This window comes from Episyrphus balteatus, chromosome 2, assembly GCF_945859705.1.
Source record: "Episyrphus balteatus chromosome 2, idEpiBalt1.1, whole genome shotgun sequence".
Classification (NCBI taxonomy): domain Eukaryota; kingdom Metazoa; phylum Arthropoda; class Insecta; order Diptera; family Syrphidae; genus Episyrphus; species Episyrphus balteatus.
In genome coordinates, this window is record NC_079135.1 from 72324723 (window position 1) to 72344180 (window position 19458).

Sequence of the window (19458 nt, forward strand, 5' to 3'; positions counted from 1 at the left end):
AAATCTACAACTCGAGATATAGTCTTTTTAAAGTCATGATACTCCAATTCGATATTTGAGAAATAATTCACCCAAAATCAGAATGAAAGATTTTTTAAATAATTTTTATGTGATAAGTTAGGAAAAATAAAATAACTTGACACGTGTCTGTCAAATTTTTAATTTAACTTACCGTTTTTGCGAGGGGATTTTTGAAAAGGTGCTTATTTTCATATTTCAACATATTAAAGGGAAAAATCCCGTCATGGGACGACCTATCCACCTCATTATACCAGTTGAAAGCTATATTTTCCGAAGGGTAGTGTCTAAAGAAACAGTTTGCACATGGGTTGCCTAGCGATATCCTGTCAAGGCATAGGGTTGCCAGGCCTTAAAGTTTATTTTTCATTATTTTTGAATACGCCACCCTGCTTATACCCAAAGCCAAAGAGTTGTAAAAAAAATATTATGTCACAGGAAATTTAATTTGAAAATTTTAATTTTCAGGATTTTTTAAAATTTGAAGTTTGAGTAGGGTAAACAAAGGCGAATTTAGAAAAAGGGCAAAAATCTATTTTCTAAATAAAACGTGATAGAAATAAAATTGAAATTGGATTCGATAGATATTATAAAAATATAAAAGCCACACATAGAACAAAAAAATGTAAAAAATCTACAACTCGAGATATAGTCTTTTTAAAGTCATAATACTCCAATTCGATATTTGAGAAATAATTCACCAAAAATCAGAATGAAAGATTTTTTAAATAATTTTTATGTGATAAGTTAGGAAAAATAAAATAACTTGACACGTGTCTGTCAAATTTTTAATTTAACTTACCGTTTTTGCGAGGGGATTTTTTGAAAAAGTGCTTATTTTCATATTTCAACATATTAAAGGGAAAAATCCCGTCATGGGACGACCTATCCACCTCATTATACCAGTTGAAAGCTATATTTTCCGAAGGGTAGTGTCTAAAGAAACAATTTGCACATGGGTTGCCTAGCGATATCCTGTCAAGGCATAGGGTTGCCAGGCCTTAAAGTTTATTTTTGCAAATTTTTCAAAATGCGACCCTGCTTATATGGCAAGCCTAAGAGTTATAAAAAAAATATAATGTCATAGGAAATTTATTTTAAAAATTTTAATTTTCAGGATTTTTAGAAATTTGACATTTTAGAAGGGGAAACTGAGGTAAATTTAAAAAAAGGTCAAAAAGCTATATCCTTAACAAAGAGTGGTAGGAAAAAGATTGATACTGGAATCGATAGACATTGTTAAATTATATAAGTCACACATACAAACCAAAAATGTAAAAAATCTGCTACTCGAGATATGGACGTTTAAAAGTCAAAACCGTGAAATTCGATGTTTGAGAAATAATTCACCAAAAATCAGCACGAAAGGTATTTGAAATAATGTTTATGTTCTTAGAGAGCATAAATAAAATAACTTGACACGTATCTGCCAAATTTTTGATTTGACTTAGTTTTTGGTTCCTGTGTATTTTTGAAGAATAACACTGAAACAGTGAATTGAATTGTAAAAATCTGTAATTCTTCAAAAATACACAGGAACCAAAAACTAAGTCAAATCGAAAATTTGGCAGATACGTGCCAAGTTATTTTATTTATGCTCTCTAAGAACATAAACATTATTTCAAATACCTTTCGTGCTGATTTTTGGTGAATTATTTCTCAAACATCGAATTTCACGGTTTTGACTTTTAAACGTCCATATCTCGAGTAGCAGATTTTTTACATTTTTGGTTTGTATGTGTGACTTATATAATTTAACAATATCTATCGATTCCAGTATCAATCTTTTTCCTACCACTCTTTGTTAAGGATATAGCTTTTTGACCTTTTTTTAAATTTACCTCAGTTTCCCCTTCTAAAATGTCAAATTTCTAAAAATCCTGAAAATTAAAATTTTTAAAATAAATTTCCTATGACATTATATTTTTTTTATAACTCTTAGGCTTGCCATATAAGCAGGGTCGCATTTTGAAAAATTTGCAAAAATAAACTTTAAGGCCTGGCAACCCTATGCCTTGACAGGATATCGCTAGGCAACCCATGTGCAAATTGTTTCTTTAGACACTACCCTTCGGAAAATATAGCTTTCAACTGGTATAATGAGGTGGACAGGTCGTCCCATGACGGGATTTTTCCCTTTAATATGTTGAAATATGAAAATAAGCACCTTTTCAAAAAATCCCCTCGCAAAAACGGTAAGTTGAATTAAAAATTTGACAGACACGTGTCAAGTTATTTTATTTTTCCTAACTTATCACATAAAAATTATTTAAAAAATCTTTCATTCTGATTTTTGGTGAATTATTTCTCAAATATCGAATTGGAGTATCATGACTTTAAAAAGACTATATCTCGAGTTGTAGATTTTTTACATTTTTTTGTTCTATGTGTGGCTTTTATATTTTTATAATATCTATCGAATCCAATTTCAATTTTATTTCTATCACGTTTTGTTTAGAAAATAGATTTTTGCCCTTTTTCTAAATTCGCCTTTGTTTACCCTACTCAAACTTCAAATTTTAAAAAATCCTGAAAATTAAAATTTTCAAATTAAATTTCCTGCGACATAATATTTTTTTTACAACTCTTTGGCTTTGGGTATAAGAAGGGTGGCGTATTCAAAAATAATGAAAAATAAACTTTAAGGCCTGGCAACCCTATGCCTTGACAGGATATCGCTAGGCAACCCATGTGCAAACTGTTTCTTTAGACACTAGCCTTCGGAAAATATAGCTTTCAACTGGTATAATGAGGTGGACAGGTCGTCCCATGACGGGATTTTTCCCTTTAATATGTTGAAATACGAAAATAAGCACCTTTTCAAAAAATCCCCTCGCAAAAACGGTAAGTTAAATTAAAAATTTGACAGACACGTGTCAAGTTATTTTATTTTTCCTAACTTATCACATAAAAATTATTTAAAAAATCTTTCATTCTGATTTTTGGTGAATTATTTCTCAAATATCGAATTGGAGTATCATGACTCTAAAAAGACTATATCTCGAGTTGTAGATTTTTTACATTTTTTATTTGTATGTGTGGCTTTCATATATTTATAATATCTATCGATTCCAATTTCAATTTTATTTCTATCACGTTTTGTTTAGATAATAGATTTTTGCCCTTTTTCTAAATTCGCCTTTGTTTACCCTACTCAAACTTCAAATTTTAAAAAATCCTGAAAATTAAAATTTTTAAATTAAATTTCCTATGACATTATATTTTTTATATAACTCTTAGGCTTGCCATATAAGCAGGGTCGCATTTTCAAAAATTTGCAAAAATGAACTTTAAGGCCTGGCAACCCTATGCCTTGACAGGATATCGCTAGGCAACCCATGTGCAATTTATTTCCTTAGACACTAGCTTTCAGAAAATATAACTCTCAACTGGTATAACGATGAGGGTAGGTCGTCCTATGGCCGGATCTCCTACTATATAGATCAATGCAAATTGAAAAAGTTACAAACAAAAATCTACATTCTAGAATATAGGTATTTGACATTTTGAAAAACTTAAATAGAAAAACTTCCGACCAGAGTTCTCGATAGCCACGATAAATTGGTTATATTAGTGGTGTCAGAAATTTAGCTAAATTGATATCAAAAATGTTTTTATTCCATGTTTTTTATCCTTGCTTTTAAACATAATTGGCAACAATATAACGCCAAGATAGTCAAACTTTTCAAGAGAAAATTAATAGAAAATTTGTCAAAATTGTTCCTTATTACATTTTCTCATGAAAGGGCAAATGATTTTTGACGCCAAAAAGCTTGTATTTTTTTAAATACAAAAAATTAGTTTGTTAAAGAGAAAATCTTAATTTAATAAAACTAACTGTGACAAACACGTTTTAAGGGTATTCTTAAATGCTGGACCAAAAATATCCTGATATGACTAAAATAAATATGTGCAATACTGAACCGTTCTTTTAGTTATCTGTCAAAACTTAAGATTAATGCAATACTGCAGAAATAATATTAGTGTCAAATAAATCTTTGAGAATACTTAATATAATGAGCCTTAAACAAAATTCATACATGCATTGGGAATTGCCTATACAGGTGCTGACACTTAGCTGGTATTTTCTCTGCAATTTTCAAAATTTTTCACTTAAACTAATAAAAGGATATTTCAAACGAAAGATTTGAGCAGCAAACTTGATTATATCATAAAACTTCATTTTATGATTTCTTATAGGTACCTACACCTACTTTTATTTAATTTAATTTAGATATTTTTAAAACAAGTAGGTACAAAAATTTGAAAATGATTGTAAATTGAAAATTTGGCACGAATTTGTGATTTGAATCAAGATTCAAAAGGATTCATTTAAATGTCTAGTTACGGTGAATTGTGTTTTCTTTTTTACACAAATAGAAAAAAAGATTTTTGATTGGGACCTAAATATCTAATAATAAAAAATATACAAAATATATTGGGACCAAAATATCTAATAATAAAAAATATACAAAATTTAGAATGTACTCTAAATTCAAAAAGTAAAAAACACAGAATCTTGCAATAGAACAAATCAAGCACTGCCCGAATCCTGAATACCAATAAGTTCTAAAACCTAAAATTCCTAATTAAACCCTTTTATTTTGGAAAACTAATAGGGTCTTCATCTACACTTATACCTACGGAAAAAAAATAAATAAAACGAGAAATATTTTCAAAAAAAAAAAAAATACAGTATCTACTTAGGTATTTATTTAAAGTGAGTAGATAAAGGTACTCGTAAAGTAAGCTTTACGTACAGTTCATTGTACACTTTAGCTTTCATAATGCCATGCAGAATAATATCGATTGTTATTTTTATTTAAAAATCAATAAATATCTTTCATGGTGGGTACATACACTTTACCTACTTATTCATCGGACATTGACACAAACATGTTTCATGCCAAAAACAAAAAGTAAACTTCAAAGAAAAGCACTTACATCCATATTCCTTAGTGTACCTTATATACCCATCAATTGATGTATACGTATACCATACCAAAGAAAAGTCAGATCCAAAACCAGATTATTGTAAACCTTCAACCTATACTAAACTAAAAAACAGCCAATAAAAAAGCTCTTAGCTGTTCATTTTTCTTCACTTATTTTTCTCAATTGCATTCAACAAAAAACGATTCTGGAAATCTTCCAATTCACTCTGGAAATTCTCTTTGTCTGACAATTTAGGTTTGTGTTAAACCGTGTAGAAAAAGAAACTTTTAAGTTGAAAACAAAAATAAAAACCATCCATTCCATAACAAAAAGCTGCACAGAAAAAATAAGTTACATTTCACTCAGTTCTCCTTTTTTATCATTTTTGTTGTCCTTCTTAAGAAAAAAAAAAAAAGATGGGAATTCACCACATGGTATTCGACATAAAAGTAATAAAGTCTCCCTTTGACTTCTCGCCTAAAGACAACGAGTAGAGAGACTTTTCGTTTTTTTTCCTTCAAATCTTCTCAGCTTTTGATCTACTTGCAAAAGTTGTTTATTTTTTGCATCCACTCCAAAAAATGGGCGTGTATCTTCTCCAGAACAAGATTCAAGATTTTTTTTCAACTTCAAACTCACCACGATGTCATCATCATCATCGTCTTGAGCAAATCCGATGGGGATGTGGTGTGTGGATGCTGGTGGTTCGAAGTTCGAATACACAAGATGAAGAAACGGGTATATGCAACTGATGGAATAACACAAGAAACAAAAAAACAACAAACTCGTCTAGACCGGATGTTGCGCATGTAGTAATTCCATACAAGAGAGTATTGGTTTCGCGAAGTAGTAGGTATTACTTTCGCTCTCAAAGTTCGGGAACCACAAACATTTTGTATCTTTTTTCTCAAAAAATAATAAGAAGCTGTAACTATGGTCCATGACCACGCCTCTAATGTTCGCGATTCGAATACACACAACATAGTGTCTGCTTGTTTTGTTGCCAAAATGAGAATGAAAATAAATGATAGAAAGAGATAGATAGAAAAATATAATAAAAAAAAAAAACATGTGCGCAATGGCGGTCGCACATTACTGTTATGTTTTTTTTGTGTTTGTTTCTTTTTCTAAATGAAAATTTGCTAAATGAAGCGGAAAGTGGGGGAATCATGTTTTTTCTTAGCGGCTGATTGGGTTGATTAAATGAGTGTTTGAATGGTTGTATGTGTGTGTGTGTGTGCTTATGTTAACTATTTATGTTGTTTTTGTGTTTCTTTAGTAAATTTACTTCTGCTTCTGGGTTTCAATAGCCATACTTTATTTTTAAGTGTGAAAAACGGGAAAATAGAAACGATCATGCAGAAAATGGCTACCATTTTGGCGAGAGGGGGTTTTTGTTGTTTTTTTTTTGTATGTTTTAATATTAGATAGGCACCTATCTAAACCATTTGGCGAGATAACTGAGAGTAGTTTAGATTCTTCTGTACATAGATATAATTTTTAACGTTAGTCATACTATGTTTAAGGTTATTTCAAATCATAAAAGGTTGCTTTTTTTGAACGAAACATTCTGTTTTAGTTGAATTTATTTTATTAAAGTAGATACCTACTATATAACTTCTGTAAGAAGGAAAATAATAGAAATCGAACTTACTCGATTCTTTGAATCCTTTTTATCCGAGTTGAAAATGTTCATGCTAACCAAGTTAACAGTTTGTATTCTGTGTTTTGAAGTGATAATCCATTTGTCCATTCTGAGAGAGTCAAGCTTGTAGACCTTTGAAAATTAGTAAATACATAATACATATGTACATAAATCTCGAGCCTTTATGACATACATAAGTAGAATGTAGGTAAAAGAACGAATTACCCCGTCGTCGTCGCGTCGTGGAGCGACGTATGTAATGTTTTATAAATTCTTCAACTTCACCATACCCGCGATTGGTTTTAACAACAAAACATTAATTTTCTGCGAAGCTTGTTTTTTTTCTATTTAAAAGGAAATTAATTTTTATTTTTGAATTTGATTTGTTGTTTTTTTTTCTTTCAATTTAGCAAAATTTCTAAATAATACAGTGTTTTGAAAAAGGAGATTTAAACGCATATTTTGGTCATCATTTTGAAGCCGTCATTTTTAATAAAAAGAAAGTTGTCAGCTTTTTCGTTTTTTTCATACTAATATCCTGAAGTGTACCAGGTTTCATTCACACAGTGCCTTCACTTAACTATGGTAAAAAGTTCACACAAACCTTCTCATTAGATTATTTTAAACACAAGAGGTTGATAGTTGAAAATCTTAATTTAATACAACTTCAACCTATGACAAACATGATTTTAGGGTATTTTTTAATTTTGGATCAATAATATTCCGTTATGACCAGTATTCAGTATTAAATATATGTTTAATACTGAACCAATCTATATACCTACTTATACTAACTATGTAGGTATTGGGAAAATTTGGGAAATGCCCCATCCCGAGTAGCACAGAATTGGATTCAGGACCGTAAAGGCTATAATAGCATCTACAGGTGCTGAAAGTTTCAAATTTGGTTTATTTTTACTTTATATGCGTACTTCGTTGACTTTATATTGACACTTATTTGGCTTTTTCAGGGCAATTTTCAAATTTTGTATATATAAAACTATTATGGAATTTTCAAACGAAAGAGTTGAGCAGCAAACTTGATTATTTAATAAAACTAGATTTCATGATTGCTTATAATGTTTTTTTATTAAATTTTATTCATACTTACTTAAATTAGGGTAGCAAGATGTGGATTTATGATCGTTTTTATTTAAATCCTTATTATCCGAGTTAAAAATGTTCATTCTACCGATTTTGGTCTTGATTCAGATTTGGAATCCCCCAATACTCATTCAATATAATTAGGTAGGTATAAATAATTATTTGTTTAGTAAAGTTAGCAATAAAGGGTAATTTCAAAAGTAAAATGTAAAACTCAAACAGTTTTTTTGCAGAAATTAATACATTGAAATGTGAAATTCTCGATGTTGCCAGTCACCAGTTTTTTGTTATTTAAGATTCCGCTTAATTGAGATAAAAGTCAAAATTTTCATTAAACTTACTTTCTTTTCCAAAAATTAGAGCTCTTCAAAACAAAACTTCTGTCATTTAGTTTAGACGGTGCACTAAATTTTCTATGATTTTCTCTTTTTTACAAGGATTTCTTCTTTGTATCTATTGGTTATGATATGATTATTGAAGTAAAAATCCGTTTAAATTCTTAAATAGTTCAGGTTGTACCTATACTTACATCTATGATTTACTGTTTTTACAAACCGATGTAAAGAAATTTTAGTAATATTTGATATTCACAAGTAAAAGCAAAAAATAAATAACATACTTCGGGAGTAGTAGATAAAAGGAGTAAGTGGACGATCCGATAAAATAAATTAAGAAACATAATTGATTCTTAAACTGTTCTTAAATCGGAATTACGTTCTTCTCTAATACTCCACTACTTTTTTAAACTAGAACAAATTTGTTCGTTTTCTAATAAACGTATGTTACATTGTTATTTGAAGACTTTTTTGCAGTTATCTAGGCTAATCTGATTAATGCTAATAGTTATCTTAACCGCTCGCGTAACAGTCCATCGAATTTTAAATCTACCGGGTATATAGAATGGCGAAGTTAATAATACTATATTTGAAGATATATAAAATAAATACAAAAACATCGTATTTAGAAACACCAAATAAAGAATTGTTCAAACTTTTTTAAAGTAGTAGCTAATATACCAATTTCATCTCGAACCTACCTTATACAAAATAAGAAGAAGTCATAAATTAAAAACTTATTTAAGATTGAATAAAGCATAAATTAATTTTTTTTTTCTTTGGAAAGTATTATACTTCCTAATAGTTTTTTTTTTAAAAGACTTATTAGTTTGATAAGTAAACAAACAACTTTCATTTGTCAATATCTGGGTTTTAGGTTTTGATAAGATTTAATTTTTCACCGATTTGTTAATTTTTCAGAAGAAATCGTAGATACCTATGTCATCAAAGCCTTACTTTTTAGTTACGATTCTAAACAACAAAGGTTTAGATAATGTTCCCGTAGCAACTATAGGTTGATACTTATTTCTTTAAATTAATATAAAGCTAGGTACTAGAAATTTAATTAACATTATCACCACTTTAAATGCATATTCCTAAAAGTATTAAAAGATATTCATCATAGCTATAACCTTATCCACATTTTTTATCCAAATAATTTAGATTTACCTACCTCCCTTTCGAGCATTTCAAAGCAATTACCTATATACCCACTTGTATCTATCTTATCTGACTTGCTATTTTTTGATCTAAAAATTTACAATTGCCTTATGCTTTTATTATATAAAAGAAATGAACGCATTATTTGCTATATCGCATGTTAAAATAAAATGCAACCTATAGGCTAACGGATATGCGCATTTGCCACATAACCACAAACTTTAATTCCTAGCATTTACCTACCTTGGTCAGCCATCAAATATGCACAAAATCATGCGTTATTTTTCCATTTGAATAACAATACGACTACAATTCAAACTTTTCGATATGCCTTACAAAAGTATAAGTATATGGATTGGATATGAAATATAAAATGCAAAACTATTAAATTTGTAATAATAGATACACACATATCCACAATATACATGCATTATAATTTAATTTTTATTACTTAGCGCGCATGTATCTTTCATGATAGTTTGTTTTGTTCGAAGCGAAGAAAAAAAAATTGGCATTACCTACTATTTTTTTTACTACCCACACAATCGTCGAGTCCGAGAACAGCAGACATCAAAGTGACCATTGAATATGTAGGTCCATGTGCCTGCACTTAGGGACTTCCTATTGCATATGCACAATATTGTAGTCCCCAAACTGTATAACTCACAAATAAAACTTAGATAGGTACACTATTTCACGGATTGATAATTCTTCAAGAGTGAAAGTCTGATGGACATCATAGGTATGGTAGAGCCTGAATAAATAAAAAAAAAATTATAAATAATAATTTTATTTTATACTGAACTGAGTAAGTAGGTATAACAAACAAAGTCTTATTATTATGGTCGGGGCATCGAGTCGAGAAGGCTTTTAACGTATCATTGATGTTGATGGACAAGCTAAATTATGTGGCAAATGTAAATGCATTTAGCGCATAGCTATACTTAATTTAACCACAATTTTTTTTTTCTTTCTTATAATTCAATAGATTTTTGCATGGCAAGTTTTATGCAATTTTGATTATGCAGAACTGTCTGACATATATGTATTGATATTGAGGAAGAGGAAGTTGATATTATTTATATGTTTTAGACAAGAACCATTTGTTGGATAGATTTACAAGATATTTAAAGAAAATTTGTTTTTGAAATTTATACTCCACCCTCAATATTAGATGAGAACTATTGTTAAAAAAGGTTTTCGAAATATTTTCCGGACATTGAATAATTTCTAACGAACGATTAGATACTAGACAATTTTTTTTAAATTCCTAAAACATATCTGGGTTCAAGAAAAACAGATTTGAGGAAAAAATCTGACCAAGATCGGCCAACAGATTTTCTTTCACCTCCTGAAACTTCACTGTAAATTTTTTATAGACTTTGTTCTGATGCATTCTATTTTTGGCATTTAAAAAGACCGACAATTCTCGACAGCGTGCTAAAACGTACTTATTTACGTTAGATCATTGCGCCATTAAGTGATTGTGATCAAATAAAAACAGTTTAAACAACGTTTAAATATAAGGGTAAGGGTACTTTATTAAATACTTTGTTTGTTTATATTCTTTTAATTTATAAAACGTGTAAAGGCCATTAATTTTTTCACTTTACAGCTTTTTAGCGTTTCAGTATCATATACTTAAAATGTTAAAAATTAATAGAGTTTGAATTGCATTAAAAAAAAAGAAATTAAATAGAAAAGTTCTTTTTTTTTTATTTAAAACAATTTAATAATAAAAATTTAACCCCCTTAGTTAAACACCTTAATTGCTACTTATTTGATAGATTGTTACATTTACTACAAAAGTGTATCAAACACAAATAGAGAGGTCACAAATCTTCTCCGTACATAATTAGACTACCAACTCAATGATTTTACCAGTTATTCGGCATCACTAGGCTATGTTAACTTTTTACAACTTGCGTTTAAAGTTTATTTTTTTATAATTCACACAGTCTAACTACAAATATTAAGTTACAAATTGTTGTAAATAATTAAATTGAAGTTTTCTACCACTTGAATTCATGGATATTTTTTACGCCCAAAGGTTTTTAATTGTTTTTTCCTTCCGTGCTAATTATAATTTTTTATTTACCATTCACTACAGAGCATTCCGACCGAATGCAGTGAATTTATCCATCTTTATAACTATTATCCACAACCCAAATGGTTTTCTAAAGAAAACAATAAAGCAAGAAGCAACATTGTAAAAGGTTTTTCTATATATATCTGCTCAAAGTCTTAAATCGATTTTAAAAACGAAAGAGCTGAGCAGCAAACTTGATTCTAATGTTCGTGGTACTGAAATTTGAATTTTTAAGTTTAACCCTTCTATAAGTACCTTTGATTAATAAAAACAACTATTTTCTAGTATATTCTTCATATATCAGCAATTGAATGCAAGGCCATGGTACTGACAAATGTTATTGTTATTGAGTTTCGGTTGCAAACATCCATCAGGATTATAGTTTGCTAAAGAGTAGCTATTCCTATACCCATTAAAGTCTTTTGCTTAAATATAGCTCTATATTACTTAGATTATGCAATGCATTTAAAAAATAACTAAACACGAAATATAATTATTATTTTTCTCGGGAAAATTAATTTTATCTCAATCTAAATGTTAAAAATAAATTACTAAACTATTACTCTACATGATATAGAGAAATGAGAGGTAGGTACTCGAATCTAGGTGCTTAAAAAAATAAAGTATTTTTCGTTATCATTTTTGTTAAACGTTCCACAAAATGTTAATAAAATTATGCAACTTAAGTACTTAGTTCCGCATGGCAGCTCCACATGACATGAAACAGAACAGAATTAAAAAAAAAAAAAAAAAAATTGACATGACTATAACATGCGATCTTTTGGTTCACTTCTTTTTCATGTTCATCATCAACAACAACTATGAGGTACCTCTCTTCCTATCTTAAACGATTACTGATGTATCAAAAAAGACAACCTTATGTTATTTCCCGAGGCTATTGTCCAAGGATTGCATAAAATAAAGGGTTAAAAAAATTGCGGCTTTTGTTTCAAATGAAAAAAGTATCGAATGGAATGTCTTAAGAATGTAAAGTCTTTGTCACAATTGTTGTTGGGTCACAATTTGAATTTCATTTACACCTTACCTCATCTCTATACTGATGCCTAATTGATGCCATATAATAAAATCTATCTGTTTTAACACTTCTCTTAATGGTCAACGATACCACTTAACTTTGATCATAATAAACGAATGTCTTGTTGACGATCTTTTCTTTTTTTTTGTTTGTTTGGTTCTCAACAAATAAACGTTTCGATTCGAATTGAGAGAAGATGACCAATTTTGTGTGCCGTCATAAATTAGAACTCTTAATAGCTTAATTAATTACTAAATAAAAATAAAACTTAAACCAACCGAATGGATGGATCATCACATAAAAACGGAAGGATCGCACACACTCATACACTTAAACAAAAATGAAAGAAAAAACAAAAACCAATGGATAAAAGGTAATTATCTCAACATAACCTTTTAAATGCTCTTTCGGTCTTTTAAGACAGACTATGAGAGAGGTGTGGTTGTTGTTGACTTGTCTTTTGAACGTTCATTTTTTGTGACTGAATCGTCATCGTACCTATACGATTGAGAGAATTTTGTTTTTAATTGAAATTTTATTCCATTTTGGCGGGACTTTTAAACCAAATTGATGACAATAGATAAAAGTTTAGCGTGGGTTCGTTATCTTCAATCTAGATATAGGTACCTCGTCTACCTCTATCTAGTCTCTAATTCAGATACAAATGACTTTTTTTTCTTCGAAAATATCTGCGTGCATATACTTGTATGAATGTTATCTTATAAAGTATCTCCTTTTGGTTGAGTGATTCGACTTGAAGGTGTTGTGTTGAAGGTCTTTAAAGTTTGTATTTAAGTTCAAGATTTTTAATGATTTCTACGTTAAGGTGTTAAACTGGCATTAAAGATAGATACATCTTTTCTCTCTTGACATTGTCACTGGCATGGCGCAAGGGAATTTGTATAGGTAACTTACCTATCTATCTAATAAGAATTTAATTTCTTTACCTTTTTTGTTGTTATAGCCAGTTTGAAGGAGTTATATTATACTCACTCGCACAAAATTCATTTATATTTTTTTTCCAACGAAAACACAACTTTTGTGAAATTAAAAGGTAGGTAGATTGGTATAAGTTAGAAATAACACTACCGCATGACATTTTATCACACTTCAGCGCGTTTCGTTCATTTCGTCTTTGTGTTTTTTGTTTTTATTTTTTTTTTTTTTACTCTGCTGTCAGATAGATTTGTATCTTTTTTAACTGCTGTGGCTATTTTTATAAGAGCAATTTTCACTTACCTATATACAAACCCAAATGGAAAAAATTCAAAACCCTCGGAAGTAAGGCAACTTCCATAGGTCTTTATATTTATGTTTGTGGTTAATTCGTAAAAAAAAAAAACGAAAACAAAAAATATATATGAGGAAGTTTAAGGCACATAATGAATTTAAATTTTAATTGTTACCTTTTATTAACTTGGACACTGTTCGGACAGGAACAAATTATATTTTTTTTTGTATTTTCACAGCCACAGGAGCGAAAGATAATAATAATAAACGTTTTAATTTTTTTGGTGTGCTACTTTCATTTACTTTTACACCCTCCTTTCTGACTTTGCACATTTTCTTTGTCAACAAAAATAAAAGATACAAAAAAAAATAAAATTTAAAAGAAAATAAAACTAAGTAGAGTGCAATCAATTATGCAATTCAAATGTCATGGTTGAGATGGCAGTTAATTGCTTAAGCGAACGTTTTTATTGTTTATTTATATTATACACACATATTTTGTATTTAATGTTTTGTTGTCGTGTTAATTTAATATTTTTTTTTCAAAAGAAAATAAAAAAACAGGAGTTTGGTCAAGTAGGTATTTATATACAAAGAAATGGGTAACTATATGATAAATGATTATTGCTATTGATAAGCTGCTAAGTGCCATTAAAAAAATTTAACAAATTTATTATTTAAAATTGTTTTTAACGAGAAGCAGTTGAAATATATTCGTTAACAATTTTTTTTTTTCAAGTTTTAATGATATCATGGTTGTTTGAGTTAATCGAGTGAGGCTTCTGTTCGAAAAAGAAAAACAAATATTTTTCATTCATATTTTGTTTAAGAACTTCATATTATTTTTATTGTTTAACTGCATTTTTATTATAAATCACACCATCTTAGTACACACATTAAACTTCAAACTGGTGTAGGGGAGAGTGGGGCCAAATGTAACACTTTTTTCTAAAATCGATGGTTCTCCTACAAATTTGAAAGTGGGTCAACCAGACCTTTTTTAAATTAAAGACCCATGTTTTAGCTCCAAGATCCATCATAAAAATTTAGCAAAACATAACGGTAATGTTGAAAAATAAAGCTTCCAAAAAAAAAATCGTGTTGTTTCAACTTACCCCACATACGGGGCAAAGTGTAACACATACCGGGGTAGGTTGTACCAAGAACTAAAAATAAGAGAAAAATACCTTTATTTGTTTATATTTATTTATTTTTAATTAATAACAATAAAAACAAACCTCAGTCATGAAATTTTGGTGCAAATTTGTAAAAAGTGGAGCAAATCCAAGATTTCCAGAGAAAATTTGACAGTAGTCTTAAATAAAAGTTATTAAAATTCATAAATTGTTTTATAAGCTTTATGAATTCAAGTGGTGGTTCAAAAATGTGTTTCCAATTTCAAAATAAATACAAATTCAATTACAAGCATTCATATTCAGGGTTGTAAATTATATTAGGTAAACAATTTTTCAGTATAGGTAGGTTTTTACATGGTACAACTTGCCCCGGAAAAATGTTACAACTAGCCCCAGCATGAAATTTGGCACATAAAATCAATTTAAAAAAAAGCCAAACTGATATAGACATAACATATACACGCAATTTGAGCCAAAACACAGTTGCATATAACAAAAAAACACTTAGCACTCTATCTTTTTCGGGTAAAGAGGTAGACCAAAAATAAAATTTAAAAAAAAAGTTACAAACATGCATTTTTTGGGCACCACTAGTGTAACTTCTAACCCTGTCGTCTAATCTTCATTTGAAGAAAATGTGCCGGTAGATATGCAAAAATTGAACATTTTTCTCCTTTACGCGTTTCTTAATATTGAAAGGAACATCGCTTTTTTTAGCTGTTAATTCTTACCCCTGTTACATTTAGCCCCACTCTCCCCTACTTAGTTTCGAGTTTATAAATACTCGAATCCATCGATCCTTTTTGTGCCTAAAAGTTTATTTAGTTAGTTGATCATTTCTAGATCCGAACTAGTCTCTTTCAAAGCTCTCTTTGCTTACGCGGAGATAAAGGACTTCTGATAATTTTTACTTTTCTCCATGATAGAAATGGTTGAAAAGATTTAAGAAAGAAAAAGCATTGTTGTTAAGGAATTGAATGTATTTATCAAAGTCTTAAATAGAGTATGGAAACGAAAGAGCTTAGCTGCAAACTGGATTTTAATAAAAATGTTAGTTATATCTTATTTATACATATTATTTTTTAATGTGTTAAATGAAAGTAATACTGATTCTTAGAAATATTTTAAATTTTTGTTTGAAATTGTAAGCTTACTAGACATATAAATCCTTTAGAGGTTTCCCTGGACACTTTGATATTACCGATCATTTGAATTTTTTCGGGTTTCCAATTTTAAATTTTTTGTTAGCTGATCGCTTAAGATTTTTCCGATATCTTGTTGCTTTCTTTCAAAATGTTAACAATCTCGAGAAAATGAATCACACTTTCAAAAAATGTTTTTACTCATTTTTAAGTCCAAATAGTCGGATCTTCCAACACCCAAACAAAATCTACCATTTTTTATTACTTTTATTTTTTTTTATTTGGAATGGATATCTACCAATTAAATATGTAAATTCAAAGCATTTTATTTATTAGTTTATTATATATTTATTATAGTTTATTAAAGAAATCACTGTTTCAATTTCTGAAATCTTTTTAAAAGTCCTTTTTTTATTTTTATATATTTTTTTCATATTTCAATTTTTTAAATTAAACATTTATTTCTTATTTCAATTTCAGGTGCCAAAGATGAAGATGGAAATAGTATAAAAAGTGGTATGGGTTTTGGTGGATCTTCAAGTCTAAGTAAAAAGCAACGAAAAGCTCGAACCGCCTTCACCGACCACCAATTGCAAACGTTAGAAAAATCATTTGAAAGGCAAAAATATTTAAGTGTTCAAGATCGAATGGAATTAGCCAATAAATTAGGACTAAGTGATACACAAGTGAAAACTTGGTATCAAAATCGAAGGTGAGTAATTGTTAACAGAAAAAAAAAATTCCAATATCTAAAATAAATACTATAAAAATGCCAGTAATTTAATTGAGTAACCATATAATAAAAATTGAGGTAGAATATAATCATCAAAGCTGCGTAATAAAAAACAAAAACAACAAAAAAAAAAGTAGAAATCATTAAAAATATTTAAATTGCCAATCTCAATTCGTTTAAAATCGTTAATGGTTTCCACTTTGTTCAGAGAGCAAGTTTTTTAACTTAGAAATGAAACGATGTGATGATGATAGAATTCTGGTGTAGGAGTACCAACGCGCGCGTATAAGAAGATGGAGATTAATTTAATTGTATTTTTTCAGTTTGAATGATGTGGCTGGTTTCTTTGGATCTGTTTATGTATATTATGTGTAATTGTCTGTGTGTGTGTTTTTAAGGAAGGTTTAAATTTGTGTTAACCGTCGGTCAATTTAAACATTGAAGATAAGTCTTCAATGGTCAATCATCATTAAATTGCATCTTTGAAAACTGGAAGTGCTACAGTGCTGATTTATTTGTTAGAACTACCAAATGCATTTGAACATCCTTCTTTTGTATTTGTGTATAATTAAGTGTGTTTGAATAAATGTTTCTGATGAATAAAATAGTCTTTGAAAATAATGAACAAACATTTATGTCGTTAACGAGTCAAATGCATTTGTTAGCTTAAATTCTTCTATTGATTAAAGAAACGAAAGAGCTGAGCAGCAAACTTAATTATTAATGAAAGTGCACTTGATTTTGATTGTGTAATGTTTTTTTTTTTCAATTTTATTTGAATATATTTAAAGAAAATACATAAAAATGTAGCTTTTCTAAACATCTGTTGACAACCTGGAACAGATAAAAATCAAATCAAAATATTTAATTATTAAAGAGATATGAGCAAAATATTGCTTCCAACTTTTTTTTTTAAACATTTATAAACACCTATAAAATCTTTCACACTTAGCATCAGCTAACAAAAGCCAGTCATTTTTTTTTTTATTTTCTTCTCACAGTTTAAACCCAAAATACCTTCACCTTGAGAATTCTCCCAGTTCAAATTATTACAATCTGAAATCCAAATAATATCTTTATCTGTCAAATAAACCGATTAAATGGGTCAATCTGTGTGTGCCCTTTCACTTAAGATGTGTAGCGTTGGCGTGATGTTGTTTTGTGTAAAAAAAAGTCAACAAACAAACAAGCTCTTAATTTAATTTCTTTTGTCTGTTTGTTGTTTTTTATTTATTCATCTTAATTTGTGTGTTGCCTTAACAAGTTGCTTAGGCTGGTTCAATTAAGAGACATCATTGTGACATGATCGATTAAATTAAAAAAGGAAGGAAAAAACACACCACTACTGTGATTGCCATAAAAATTGTTTGTTTTTATTAAATTCTAAGCTTAAATGCTCTTAATTCATTCAATTCAAGCTTAACCACCTTTCTAATGAGATCTTAAAAGTGATTTTTTTATTTCTTATTATTATTTCATCACCACACTAACCTATATGATCTCTAATGGGCTATTATATTGTGAAAGAAGATTTTTGCCGCGCTCTGATCGATATAATTACATTTTACGATGACTACAGAAATGCTCACTCTTCATATAAATGTATCAACAAAAGGAAAGATTCTTTTTGTAGATTTCAAACGATCAAGGTATGAATGGGTGTGGAATTTTTTTTCGTCGTCTTCGGTCATTAAATGATTCATCGTCTCTTGAGACTTGACAATGGAAAAGTGCTTCTTCTTTTCGATGTTCGTTTGGACGATGAACGATGTATAGTATATAATAGAGTTCATACCTTCATCAATAAACGATCATTTTTCACCCGCTGCCATCAAAAATTAAATATATCTGCGGTATGCGCAGTAGCCACAAGAATAAAGACGCTCTTTTCATGTAAGTACGAATAAAAAAAAAATATAAATAAATTATAAGCAATCATTATCTTTTGAATGGGCTATTGATTTTATTATCATATATTCGTTAAGCTTTTTTTTTTTGTTGTTCTTTTCTCAACTCTCCAAATGCGTATAACGTGATTGCTGAAGGCATTTTAGCTACTGAATTGAATATTTTTTCCTTTTTTTTTTCAAAAAAATATAGAAGAAGCTGAAAAAAAATATAATTTGTATATTGATTGTTATTTCTCTAACTCACGAATGTGAGGCTTTGGGCAGTTTTTTTCCTAATGTACGTTATAATTAACTTTATTTTAAATTCATAAAATTATTATTATCATAATTTAAATTTTTGAGGAAGCAAACCTCGGAGGCAAGTAATAGTTTTTTCTTCTAGGCAATTAGAATCAAGTTTGTCTATAAAATATATGATTGTCCGGAAATTTTTAAATTAGTAATAAATTTAGTGAATTTCTTTTACTTGGGTGGTCTAGCGAGTTAATATTTCATTGGAATATTCATACAAATTTTTAATTTCCTGTTTTTAGTTTTGTCATCTCTGTTTCTCTAACTAAATTTTTTTTGTACGATTTCAAAATAAGTATCAATAGAAATACACAAAAATAATCAAGTTTGTTGCTCAACTCTTTCGTTTCATAAACTGGTTGAATACTTTGAGCCGAAAATGTTAAAAAATTCACTTGAACAGGCTTTGTAAGTCTAGAAAATGGACCAATATTGACTGTTAATAACCATTGAAGTATAAATGAAGTCAATTTGACCCAATTTTCTGAAAATTTTATTAAAAATACAGATTATCCGATTTTGCTTAAAATTTGATGATACAAAGAATATTTTCTTAGACATATTTAAATATTTTTTAGGAAAGAGAGTTTCAGTACTGATGAACATGTGACTACGTAAATAGTCCAATTATAGTATAAAAACTTTCAATATTTCATAACAATTTGACAGTAATACAAAAAATTGATAATTTTT

General features: G+C 28.9%; 1 protein-coding gene across 1 annotated transcript in view; it reads left to right on the forward strand.

Moving 5' to 3' along the window:
• Positions 1 to 19458, forward strand: part of LOC129910082 (homeobox protein B-H1) — a 53162-nt gene that overhangs the window by 23180 nt on the left and 10524 nt on the right. The window contains exon 2 of the mRNA XM_055987338.1: positions 16312 to 16543. Coding sequence (XP_055843313.1) covers positions 16312 to 16543 — 232 coding nt within the window. The remainder of the gene's footprint in view (positions 1 to 16311; positions 16544 to 19458) is intronic.